General features: G+C 45.5%; 1 protein-coding gene across 1 annotated transcript in view; it reads left to right on the top strand.

Moving 5' to 3' along the window:
• The window catches only part of hsf2bp (heat shock transcription factor 2 binding protein), a 76,134-nt gene that overhangs the window by 31,985 nt on the left and 30,882 nt on the right, over positions 1–13,267 (top strand). The window contains exon 6 of the mRNA XM_067992408.1: positions 1,495–1,612. Within this exon, the coding sequence (XP_067848509.1) occupies positions 1,495–1,612 (118 nt within the window). The remainder of the gene's footprint in view (positions 1–1,494; positions 1,613–13,267) is intronic.

Here is a 13,267-nt window from a genome sequence, read left to right on the forward strand (position 1 = left end):
GTATGCACTGTAGTGACACCAGCCGCCCCTCACACTCAGGACATGAGCCAGTCATCGCAGAGTACCCAGCCTCTGCCCTGCTCTTATAGCAGCGGTGTTGATACGGTTGGTCCAGTTTCAGCTTCTCATCAATGGTGACCCTCAAGATATTGATGGTAGGGGACTCAACAATGGTGGTACCATTGAACGTCAAGGCTGGGGTTTCTGTTATTGGAGATAGTCGTTGCCTGGCACTTAAATGGCACAAATGTTACCTGCCACATGTCAGCCCAAATCTGAATGTTATCCAGTTCTGCTAGAGGCCAACATGGGCTGCTACATTTTCAGAGGAGTTGTGAATGTAGCTGAATACTGAAGCGAGCAGCCCTACTCCTAAATTTATAATAAAACAGCTGAAAGTGGTTATCCTGTATGATGACCTCTAGAAGACTGACTGGTCTACAGTTACCTAGTTTATCCTTTTTTTAAAAAATTTTGCGGAGGTGCTACAATGGGAATCTTCCAGTCCTCTGACTTTCTTCAATATTTTAGGTGCATGCCTTCAGGGCCAAGTGCCTTTTCCATTTTAATTTCCATCAACTTTTTCAGGTGCCTCTTAAGAACATAAGAAATAGGAGCAGGAGTAGGCCATTCCGCCCCTGGAGCCTGCTCTGCCATTCACTCAGATCTTGGCTGATCTTCGACCTCAACTCCACTTTCCCGCCCGATCCCCATATCCCTTGATTCCCCAAGAGTCCAAAAATCTATCTATCTCAGCCGTAAATATATTCAAGACTCAGCACCCTCTGCGTGAAGAAATTCCTCCTCATCTCAGTCTTGAATGGCCGACCCCTTATCCAGCGACTATGCCCCCTAGTTCTAGACACTTTAGCCAGGGGAAACAATCTCCCAGCATCTTACTTTGGTTAACATAGTGAGGCCGCTGAACAACTAGCTGAACAACTTGATGCAAGGGTTAGTGGAGGTGGTGCTCACTACCAAGGTCGGTGCCTTTCACTAAGCCTGCATAGTGCCCTGCGTAGGCCTTCTACTCTCAGTGCCAGAAATCTGCTTCTTTTGCTCGATTTTTGACAATTTCACAACAATGCAGGCGTCTAAATTTGGGGAGTTCTGTGCCTTCATGAACCAGCCTCACTTTATTACCACTGTTCTGATTTGGCACTCACACGAAGTGGCTGGTTTGCCCCTTTCCGCTGCTGCAGATGTTTAAATGTTGTAGTATTGCCGGATTTCCCTCCCCCACCCAATTTAAAAGCCATACTATTGCAGGATTTCCCTCTCTCCAGTCCCGTTCCCCCCCCCCCACCTCCAGTGCTCACCCACAATATTAAAATAGGGTTGACGGAGAAAGTTAGAGTGGGATCACCAGCGGGTGGAAATGCGGTTTCAATGTACTTCTGACAATGGTATCTCCACGGAGGAAAATCCAATTCTTCTATCTTCTGGGTGTTTGTTTATTTATGCTGCATATGAGTTTTTTGTTGTTAATTGCAGATGTGGCTGCGGTAGCCTGCGGTCGGGAGTTCTTGGTTAATTCTTCTCAAATTCTGCTGGAAACACTGTTGCAGCTCCTGGCGGAAATGAAGGCAGGTCTATGCACAAAGCTCAAAGTGTGAGTGTTGCAATAGCAACTTTTTTTTACTGTTTTCGAGAAGCCCACATTATCAGGAATTGACTTCCAAAGTAATAAAGTAAGATTATCCATCTTAGAAGGGCTCCTTTATTCTTCAAATGTTAGGCGTCCGTCAAACTCTACTGGAGCTGAGCTGTGTCCTGATCAACACTCTCGAAAAACTATAGAGTGCCTCCTAGTGATGTTTTTGATGTCATGATAATTGGGTGACACCAAGCTACATTGTCTCCCCACCCCTCTCTGCTTCTGTATTGTATAAAAGGCTCTACTTTACGAAGTAGTTTATTCAAAGAATGACCACTGTAGAAGATAGGTAGTCTTTCTTCTTCATTCTGCATCCTCTGTACACCCCCTACATACCAACCAGTAATGCCTAGAAATAGGAGGGAGACCCTAGCCACCACAATAGCTCACCCATCACCCCTGTCCTCGCTGACTGCATTTGCACCCGGTCCCCCAGTACCTTAAATTTAAAATTCTCATCCTTCTGTTTAAATCCATTCATGGCCTCGCCCCTTCCTACTCTGTAATCTCCTCCAGTCCTACAATCCCCCTTCCCCCAAATTCTCTGTTCTCTAACTCTGGCCTCCTGTGTACCCCCTCTCCTTTCACCCCACCTTTAGCACCCGTGCCTTTAGTCACCTAGACGTATGCTCTGGAATTCCTTCCCGAAATCCCATTGCCTCTCCACCTCCATCTCTTCTGTTAAGACCCTCCTTATAACCTGGCTCTTTGACCAAGCTTTTGGTCACCCTCTCCTAATATCACCTTCTTTGGCTTGGTGTCCGTTCTGTTAATTATGCCATAGAATATTTTTCTATGGTAAAAGCACTATAAAAATGTGAGTTGTCCATTATTCCTTCCAATGTGTAGCACTTCACTGCATTAAATGTCATCATCTGCTTTGGTTCCACCCACTTAGATATTTTGTCTAACTCATTCTGTAATTTCTGTGCTGCCTTCTCCAATTCAACTGGCTCTCCTAGCTTGGCATCATAGTATGTTACAGCATAGAAGGAGGCCATTCGGCCCATCGCACATGTGCCGGCTCTCTGAAAGAGCTATCCAATTAGTCCCACTCCCCTACTCTTTCCCTGTAGCCCTGTAAATATTTTCCCTTCAAGTATTTATCCAATTCCCTTTTGAAAGTTATTGAATCTGTTTCCACCGCCCTGTCAGGCAGTGCATTCCAAACAACTCTGCTTAAAAAAATGTTTCCTAATGTCACCTTTTTGCCAATCACCTTAACTCTGTATCCTCTGGTTATCGACCCTTCTGCCACTGGAAACCAGTTTCTCCTTATTTACTCTATCAAAACCGTTCATGATTTTGAACACCTCTATTGAATCTCCTCATTTGCAAATCTGACCACATTGCATTGAGTTTCTGAATCCAGGTCATCTATGTAAATTCAAGACAATTGTGGTCTCAGCACTGAGCCCTGGGCTATCCCACTCAGTACTTAAACTTTCTAATCAGTCCTTATTGTTTCCTACTCTTCAGCCAGTTTTTTATCCATTCCTAGAGTTTTCCATAAATTCATACAGTTGAGGTACACAATGTCATAGAGCTTCCCACAGTCTGCTTGGGTTGGTCAGGCTGACTCTTCGGTTATTGTTGTACAGATAATCTTCAAGTTTACTACTGATAATCAATTCCATTACTTTACATGGACTGGAAGTAAGACTATTTGACTGTCAATTTTGTCACCCTTTTTGAATATGGGCACCGTATTAACCTATTTCCAATCTAATGGTACCTCCACAGTGTCCATTGACTGTACAGCACAGAAACAGGCCATTCAGCCCAACTGGTCTATGCCGGTGTTTATGCTTCACTGGAGCCTCCTCCCTATTTCATCTACTCCTATCAGTATACCCTTCTTTCTATTCCTTTCTCCTTCATGTGCTTATCTGGCTTCCCTTTAAATACATTTATGCTATTTGCCTCAACTACTCCTTGTGGTAGCATGTTCAATATCCTTAACACTCTTTGGGTAAAGAAGTTTCTCCTGAATTCCCTATTCGATTTATTAGTGATTATCTTATATTGATGACCTCTAGTTTTGGACTCAAGTGGAAACATTTTCTCTACGTCTACCCTATCAACCCCTTTCGTTATCTTAAAGACCTCTATCAGGTTACCCCTCAGCCTTCTCTTTTCTAGACATGATAGGGGTTTTATCATGTTGGCAGGTGTCCCAAAGGGTAGGGTGCAATAGGTGGCACCCATGTAACATTGCTAACTACTGTTAACCCCCTCAATTGTCTTAATAAAGTGTCTGCCTCAGCTCAGTGATAGCGCTCTCACCTCTGAGGCCGAAGATTGTGGGTTCAAGACCCACTCCAGAGACATGAGCACATAACATCATAGTATCTTATAATAGGTACAACAGGAGGAGGCTATTCGTCCCATCGTGCCTGTGCCGGCTCTTTGAAAAAGCTATCCATTTAGTCCTATTCCCCTGCTCTTTCCCCATAGCCCTCCAAGGCTTTGACATCCTTCCTAAAGAGTGGTGCCCAGAATTGAACACAATACTCCAGATGAGGCCTAACCAATGTTTTATAAAGGTTATGTCACACTACACATTACCCCACCAGCGAACAAATGTTATCTGTTTTTAATATAACGGGTCAATTGCTGTCGATATGTTTCTGCCTCTCTCGCTCTGTTTTTTTAATTGGCATCTCCACATCATCTGTTTTTTTAGTTCTGGCTATTTGTATATTCGGTGGCCTTGTAGGTAACACCTATCTGTCTGAACACTTTGGTTGCCTTGGCAACGGGCAGTTGAAAAGACTTCTGTAATCACCAGGCATAGTTCTGTGATTTATAAATGCAATAGGTTCGAGGATTTCATTTCCACATTCACCTGAGGAAGGAGGAAGCCTCCGAAAGCTTGTGGATTTTAAAATAAAATTGTTGGACGATAACTTGGTGTTGTAAAATTGTTTACAATTATAAAGGTTCAGCATAACTTCCTTGCTATTGTACTCTATGCCTCTGTTAATAAAGCCCAAGATCCCATATGCTTGTTTAACAGCCTTCTCAACTTGCCCTGTCACCTTCAAAGATTTGTGGATGTGCACCCCCAAGTCTCTCTGTTCCAGTACCCCCTTTAAAATTGAACCATTTGCCTCTCCTCATTCTTCCTACCAAAATGTATCACTTCACACTTCAAATTTCATCTGCCATGTGTCTGCCCATTTCACCAGTCTGCCTATGCCTCCTGAGGTCTGTTACTACCCTCCATATTTTTTTTTTTTATTCGTTCATGGGATGTGGGCGTCGCTGACGAGGCCAGCATTTATTGCCCATCCCTAATTGCCCTCGAGAAGGTGGTGGTGAGCCGCCTTCTTGAACCGCTGCAGTCCGTGTGGTGACGGTTCTCCCACAGTGCTGTTAGGAAGGGAGTTCCAGGATTTTGACCCAGCGACGATGAAGGAACGGCGATATATTTCCAAGTCGGGATGGTGTGTGACTTGGAGGGGAACGTGCAGGTGGTGTTGTTCCCATGCGCCTGCTGCTCTTGTCCTTCTAGGTGGTAGAGGTCGCGGGTTTGGGAGGTGCTGTCGAAGAAGCCTTGGCGAGTTGCTGCAGTGCATCCTGTGGATGGTGCACACTGCAGCCACAGTGCGCCGGTGGTGAAGGGAGTGAATGTTTAGGGTGGTGGATGGGGTGCCAATCAAGCGTGCTGCTTTATCTTGGATGGTGTCGAGCTTCTTGAGTGTTGTTGGAGCTGCACTCATCCAAGCAAGTGGAGAGTATTCCATCACACTCCTGACTTGTGCCTTGTAGATGGTGGAAAGGCTTTGGGGAGTCAGGAGGTGAGTCACTCGCCGCAGAATACCCAGCCTCTGACCTGCTCTCGTAGCCACAGTATTTATATGGCTGGTCCAGTTCAGTTTCTGGTCAATGGTGACCCCCAGGATGTTGATGGTGGGGGATTCGGCGATGGTAATGCCGTTGAATGTCAAGGGGAGGTGGTTAGACTCTCTCTTGTTGGAGATGGTCATTGCCTGGCACTTATCTGGCGCGAATGTTACTTGCCACTTATGAGCCCAAGCCTGGATGTTGTCCAGGTCTTGCTGCATGCGGGCTCGGACTGCTTCATTATCTGAAGGGTTGCGAATGGAACTGAACACTGTGCAGTCATCAGCGAACATCCCCATTTCTGACCTTATGATGGAGGGAAGGTCATTGATGAAGCAGCTGAAGATGGTTGGGCCGAGGACACTGCCCTGAGGAACTCCTGCAGCAATGCCCTGGGGCTGAGATGATTGGCCTCCAACAACCACTACCATCTTCCTTTGTGCTAGGTATGACTCCAGCCACTGGAGAGTTTTCCCCCTGATTCCCATGGACTTCAATTTTACTAGGGCTCCTTGGTGCCACACTCGGTCAAATGCTGCCTTGACGTCAAGGGCAGTCACTCTCACCTCACCTCTGGAATTCAGCTCTTTTGTCCATGTTTGGACCAAGGCTGTAATGAGGTCTGGAGCCGAGTGGTCCTGGCGGAACCCAAACTGAGCATCGGTGAGCAGGTTATTGGTGAGTAAGTGCCGCTTGATAGCACTGTCGACAACACCTTCCATCACTTTGCTGATGATTGAGAGTAGACTGATGGGGCGGTAATTGGCCGGATTGGATTTGTCCTGCTTTTTGTGGACAGGACATACCTGGGCAATTTTCCACATTGTCGGGTAGATGCCAGTGTTGTAGCTGTACTGAAACAGCTTGGCGAGAGGCGCAGCTAGTTCTGGAGCACAAGTCTTCAGCACTACAGCCGGGATGTTGTCGGGGCCCATAGCCTTTGCTGTATCCAGTGCACTCAGCCATTTCTTGATATCACGTGGAGTGAATCGAATTTGCTGAAGACTGGCTTCTGTGATGGTGGGGATATCGGGAGCAGGCCGAGATGGATCATCCACTCGGCACTTCTGGCTGAAGATGGTTGCAAACGCTTCAGCCTTGTCTTTTGCACTCACGTGCTGGACTCCGCCGTCATTGAGGATGGGGATGTTTGCAGAGCCTCCTCCTCCCGTTAGTTGTTTAATTGTCCACCACCATTCACGACTGGATGTGGCAGGACTGCAGAGCTTTGATCTGATCCGTTGGTTGTGGAATCGCTTAGCTCTGTCCATAGCATGTTGCTTCCACTGTTTAGCATGCATGTAGTCCTGAGTTGTAGCTTCACCAGGTTGGTACCTCATTTTTAGGTACGCCTGGTGCTGCTCCTGGCATGCTCTTCTACACTCCTCATTGAACCAGGGTTGATCCCCTGGCTTGTTGGTAATGGTAGAGTGAGGAATATGCCGGGACATGAGGTTACAGATTGTGGTGGAATACAATTCTGCTGCTGCTGATGGCCCACAGCGCCTCATGGATGCCCAGTTTTGTGCTGCTAGATCTGTTCTGAATCTATCCCATTTAGCACGGTGGTAGTGCCACACAACACGTTGGATGGTGTCCTCAGTGCGAAGACAGGACTTCATCTCCACAAGGACTGTGCGGTGGTCACTCCTACCAATACTGTCATGGACAGATGCATCTGCGACAGGTAGATTGGTGAGGACGAGGTCAAGTAAGTTTTTCCCTCGTGTTGGTTCGCTCACCACCTGCCGCAGGCCCAGTCTAGCAGCTATGTCCTTCAGGACTCGGCCAGCTCGGTCAGTAGTGGTGCTACCGAGCCACTCTTGGTGATGGACATTGAAGTCCCCCACCCAGAGTACATTTTGTGCCCTTGCTACCCTCAGTGCTTCCTCCAAGTGGTGCTCAACATGGAGGAGGACTGATTCATCAGCTGAGGGAGGACGGTAGGTGGTAATCAGCAGGAGGTTTCCTTGCCCATGTTTGACCTGATGCCATGAGATTTCATGGGGTCCAGAGTCAATGTTGAGGACTCCCAGGGCCACTCCCTCCTGACTGTATATCACTGTACCGCCACCTCTGGTCGGTCTGTCCTGCTGGTAGGACAGGACATACCCAGGGATGGTGATGGAAGAGTCTGGGACGTTGGCTGAAAGATATGATTCTGTGAGTATGGCTCTCCCAATTTTGGCACAAGTCCCCAGATGTTCGTGAGGAGGACTTTGCAGGGTCGACTGTGCTTCGTGTTTTTTTGCCGTTGTCGTGTCCGGTGCCTAGTGGTCCGTCCGGTTTTATTCTTATTCTGACTTTTCGTAGCGAGATTTTACAACTGAGTGGCTTGCTGGGCCATTTCAGAGGGCAATTAAGAATCAACCACATTGCTGTGGGTCTGGAGTCACATCTAGGCCAGACCGGGTCAGGACGGCAGGTTTCCTTCCCTGAAGGACATTAGTGAACCAGATGGGTTTTTACGACAATCCGGTAGTTTCATGGCCACCATTACTGATACTGGTATTTTAATTCCAGATTTTTATTTAATTGAATTTAATTAATTGAATTTAAATTCGCCAGCTGCCGTGGCGGGATTTGAACTCATGACTCTGGATTTTAGTCCAGGCCTCTGGATTACTGGTCCAGTAACATAACCACTATGCTACCGTACCCGATATTGTTTGCTACATTTCCGAGTTTTGTGTCATCTGCAAACTTTGAAATGATTCCCTGTATACCCAAGTCCAGGTCATTCATACATATCAAAAAGAGCAGTGGTGCTGTCCCTGGGGAATACCACTATTTATTTTCCTCCAGTCTGAAAAACAACTGTTCACCACTATTGTCTGCTTTCTGTCGCTTAGCCAATTTTGTATCCACCCAGCCACTGTCTCTTTAATCCCATGGGCTTTAATTTTGTTAACAAGTCTATTATGTGGTACTTTATCAAATGCCTTTTGAAAGTCCATATACACATCAACCGCACCACCCTCATCAACCCTCTCATTACTTCATCAAAGAACTCAATCAAGTTAGTCAAACAAGATTTTCCTTTAACAAATCCATGCTGACTTTCATTTATTAGCCCATACTTTTCCAAGTGCCAATTAATTTTGTCCTCGATTATTGCCTCTAAAAGTTTCCCCACCACCGACGTTAGGCTGACTGGCCTGTAATTGCCGGGTTTATCCCTCTCCCCTTTTTTAAACAGGATATAACATTTGCAATCCTCCGGCACCATCCTCATATTAAGGAGGATTGGAAGATTGTGGCCAGATCCTCTGCAATTTCCACCCTTACTTCTGTCAGTAAGCTAGGATGCATCCAATCTGGATCGGGTGACTTTTCTACGTTAAGTACTGCCAATCTTTTAAGTACCTCCTCTTTATCTATTTTTATCCCATCCAATATCGCTACTACCTCCTCCTTTACTGCTACAATGGCAGCATCCTCTTCTCTAGTGAAGACGGATATGAAGTATTCATTTAGTGCCCCAGGCATGTCCTCTGCCTCCACAAGATGATCTCCTTTTTTTGACCCTAATCGGACCCACCTTTCCTTTGACTACCCTTTTGCTATTTATATGTTTCTAAAGACTTTTGGGTTCCCTTTTATGTTAGCTGCTAATCTATTCTCATACTCTCTATTTGCCCCTGTTATTTCTATTTTTAGCTTGGTTCCCTACTCTATTATGAACTTTACATTTGTCATAAGCCTCCTTTTTCTGTTTTATTTTAATCTCTATATCTTTAGTCATCTAGGGAGCTCTAGCTTTGGATGCCCTTCCTTTCCCCCTCGTAAGAATGCGTCTACTCTGTACCTGAACCAACACCTCCTTGAAGGCTTCTCATTGTTCAATTACTGTTTTGCCTAACAATTTCCGATTCCAATCCAACTGGGCTGACACCACAGTGAATACACCTCAAAAGTATTTAATTGGCTGTAAAGAGGTTTGAGATGTCTTGAGCTCATGAAAGGTGGTATATACATGCAAGTTTTCTTTCTCTAATAGAAAGGGGTACCACTCACTGTGCAGATTGTGTGTGACTCGATGTATAGAATCCTTCATGTGAATGCCAGATTTGCTGGAAGTTGCCACAATGCATTTGTCAGGAGTTCTACACTCCCTGAACCCTTCAAAGAAGACCATCACATGAAAGGATGGTTTGTGGGTGACAAGATGTAGCCCTTGCTACCAAGGATAGTCATCCCTCTAATCATCCCTCTAAGAGTTCCAAGAACAGTAACTGAGGAGCTGTTTTTAGGATTCTAAAGGGACTAGATAAAGTAGACCATGATAAGCTGTTCAACCTTATCCAGAACAGTAAAACCAGGGGACAAGGCCTGTGCTTAAAGAACTAATCTACGGAAACATTATTTCAGTGAGCGAGTGGTCATTCTATGGAACAGGCTCCCTAGGGAGATGGTGGAAGCAGTTAGTATTGATTATTTCAAAAACAAATTATATTTAAAAAGGGAGATAGAACATGTCCAGGGAACTATAGACCAATTAGCTTAACGTCAGTGGTAGGAAATATAATGGAATCCTTACTCAAAGATGCAATAGGAAAACATCTAGATAATGAAAAAATAATAGAGTAGTCAGCATGGATTTCAAAGGGGAAGATCATGCTTGACCAACCTTATTGAATTCTTTGAAGAAGCATCAGAAAGGGTGGTCAAGGGTAATGCAGTAGATGTAGTTTATTTGGATTTTCAAAAGGCCTTCGATAAGTTACTGCATAGCAGACTCATGACTAACGTCAGAGCATGTGGAATCACGGGTCAAGCAACAAAATGGATAGCAAGCTGGCAACAAAATAGAAAAGAGAGTAGGGGTTAAAGGTAGTTACTCAGACTAGCAAAAGGTGGGAAGTGATGTTCCACAAGGATCAGTGCTGGGACCACTGTTTGTATTCACCATTTGCATAAACGATTTGGACTTGGGAATCGGAAGTACAATTTCAAAATTTGCGGACGACACCAAACTGGGGGTATAGTTAATACCGAGGAGGACATTAATAAACTTGCAGAATGGGCATGTAATTGGCAAATGAATTTCTATATAGATAAGTGTGAGGTGGTACGTCTTGATAGCAAGAATAAAGAGACCACATACTCCTTGGAAAATAAGAGTCTAAATGGGGTAGAGGAGCAAAGGGATACATAAGATACACAAATCACTAAAAATAGCAACACAGGTTAATAAGGCCATAAAAAACCAAACAAGCACTGGGGTTCATTTCTAGAGGGATAGAATTGAAAAGCAGGGATGTTATGTTAAACTTGTATAGAACCTTAGTTAGAGCACACTTGGAATACTGTGCACAGTTCTGGTCTCCATTTTATAAAAAGGATATAGAGGCATTGGAGACGGTGCAAAAAATATTTACTAGGATGACAACCAGAACCTCTAACAGGAAAGACTGAACAGACTGGGGCTGTTTTCTCTAGAAAACAGAAGACTGAGTGGTGACCTGATAGAGGTCTTTAAGATTATGAAAGGATTTGATAGGATAGGTGTAGAGAAGATGTTTCCCGTTGTGAAGGAGACCAGAACTAGGGGCCATAAATATAAGGTAGTCACTAATAAATCCAATGGGGAATTCAGGAGAAACTTTTTTACCCAGAGAGTGGTTAGAATGTGGAACTCGCTACCACAAGGAGTAGTTGAGGTGAATAGCATAGATACATTTAAGAGGAAGCTAGATAAACACATGAGAGAGAAAGGAATAGAAGGATATGTTGATGGGGTTAGGTGAAGAAGGGTGGGAGGAGGCTCGTGTGGAGCATAAACACCGGCATTTACCTGGGCCAAATGGCCTGTTTCTGCGCTGTAATTTGATGTAATTCTACGTAAAAATATAAATAGATTTAATTCAGAAAATAATATTTTTGGATGCGGTATATGAATAATTTGAGACTTGAAATGGTAAGTGTAGCATGCTTGGGAGAAATAGATGACTTTGCACCTTTGGTTCCCAAAGTTTTCTGCCATTGGAGATTTTTTTCGCCTCCCGTCTGGGTCTGTTGTAGATTAATTGATAGTGATTGATTGCCATAATTAATCAACAACTCCCTTATTGGTGTATCATACAACTACCAGGATGGTAGAAGGCGAACTAGATGAGCGTTGGCCTTTTTTTATCTAACAATTCCTATGGTCCTATGAGCGCTACAGTGAGGCACTTGCTTCTGCCAGGGTTCTTAATAAGAGTACCATGGGATCTTAAACTGCTGCTTTTGCTGCCTTGATAGATCAGGAGGGGCTCTGTAATATGCTCCAGAGCATGTATCCTGCATAGTTGTAGCCTGTTCTGCGCTGCACAACCTTGCCATCCAAAAAGGCTTGGACATGGAGATTGCTGGGGAGGTGACCCTAGCAGCTTCCGATGCAAAAAAGCATGCTGTGGAGCATCTGGAGAACCATCACTCAGGAATCCTCAGTGACAACTGCAAGTGAATTCAGAACTCAACTTATCAATGAAGTGTTCTCATCTGTTTAACACAGCCTACCTTTGTCATCCCTGCAATAGTGTTCTTCCCGCCTTCAAATAGATAACATATTCTTCAAACCAATACTTATGCCGCAACAACACATCATCCCTTTGTCCCTATATGACCATTCAAGTCTAAATCACCTGATTGAATAACAGCTTGAAATAAGTGTACATTCTACTTTAAGACAAGGAACTCAAGCCTTCCTACTTGTTCTGCAATCTCTGCTTTCCCTGAGAGTTTAAAGCTGCCTTTCTTGCTCTTATTCTAGTGCCTTTAGGGGCAATCTGAGGGCCAGTATCACAAAAGACTACTGACTGCTCCTGTGGTAAAAAAGGCTCATGGGACTGTGATGATCCTTCTTTCATGGACTGAGGTGACCCTCCTCTCCTGGGACTGAGGTGACCCTCCTCTCCTGGGACTGAGGTGACCCTCCTCTCCTGAGACTGAGGTGACCCTCCTCTCCTGGGACTGAGGTGACCCTCCTCTCCTGGGGCTGAGGTGACCCTCCTCTCCTGGGGCTGAGGTGACCCTCCTCTCCTGGGGCTGAGGTGACCCTCCTCTCCTGGGACTGAGGTGACCCTCCTGTCCTGGGACTGAGGTGACCCTCCTGTCCTGGGACTGAGGTGACCCTCCTGTCCTGGGACTGAGGTGACCCTCCATGGCAGCTGGCTCCTGGCAGGGAGCTGTTGCTGGCTGCATCCCTGGAGCTGGTGCCTGGGCTGTTAGGTGTCACCTCCTACATATCATTTGTGTAGTGTTCTGTGGAGGAAGGCTTGTGCTGCTCTCCTGAGCAATGGCATCCTCGTGCAGGTCAATTGTAGCCATTGCCATTCTGCTGAGCCCTAGATCTGCATTCGCACTGACCAGCGGATTGGCTAGTATAATGGCAGCTATCAGATCCTGAAAGTCCTTACAAACAGCAGCCCTCATTCTGGCGCCAAGAGTCTGAAATCTGGTATGTAGGGTGCTGCCTTATCTGTCCCCTACCGCCACCAGAGATGCGGTCTGCTCCATGATGGCACGGTCACCCACTCTTCCCAGGCTGTTTCGGGAGGGCTGATTGCAATGCAGCAGCCAGACTATTTATTGATTCTTGCAACAAAGAGAAAGCATCCCTGATGATGTAGTAAATGAGGGCTATAGACTCGTGTCACAGCTCTCAAATGCCGCCTTTCCTTGTAGACTGTCCTCAGAGCCTCCATGTACGTATGATGTTCCTTGAGTATTCTTCTTTTCAGACTAGTACCCATGACTCCAAAGCCATGGGCAGCG

This window comes from Heptranchias perlo, chromosome 11, assembly GCF_035084215.1.
Source record: "Heptranchias perlo isolate sHepPer1 chromosome 11, sHepPer1.hap1, whole genome shotgun sequence".
Lineage (NCBI taxonomy): Eukaryota > Metazoa > Chordata > Chondrichthyes > Hexanchiformes > Hexanchidae > Heptranchias > Heptranchias perlo.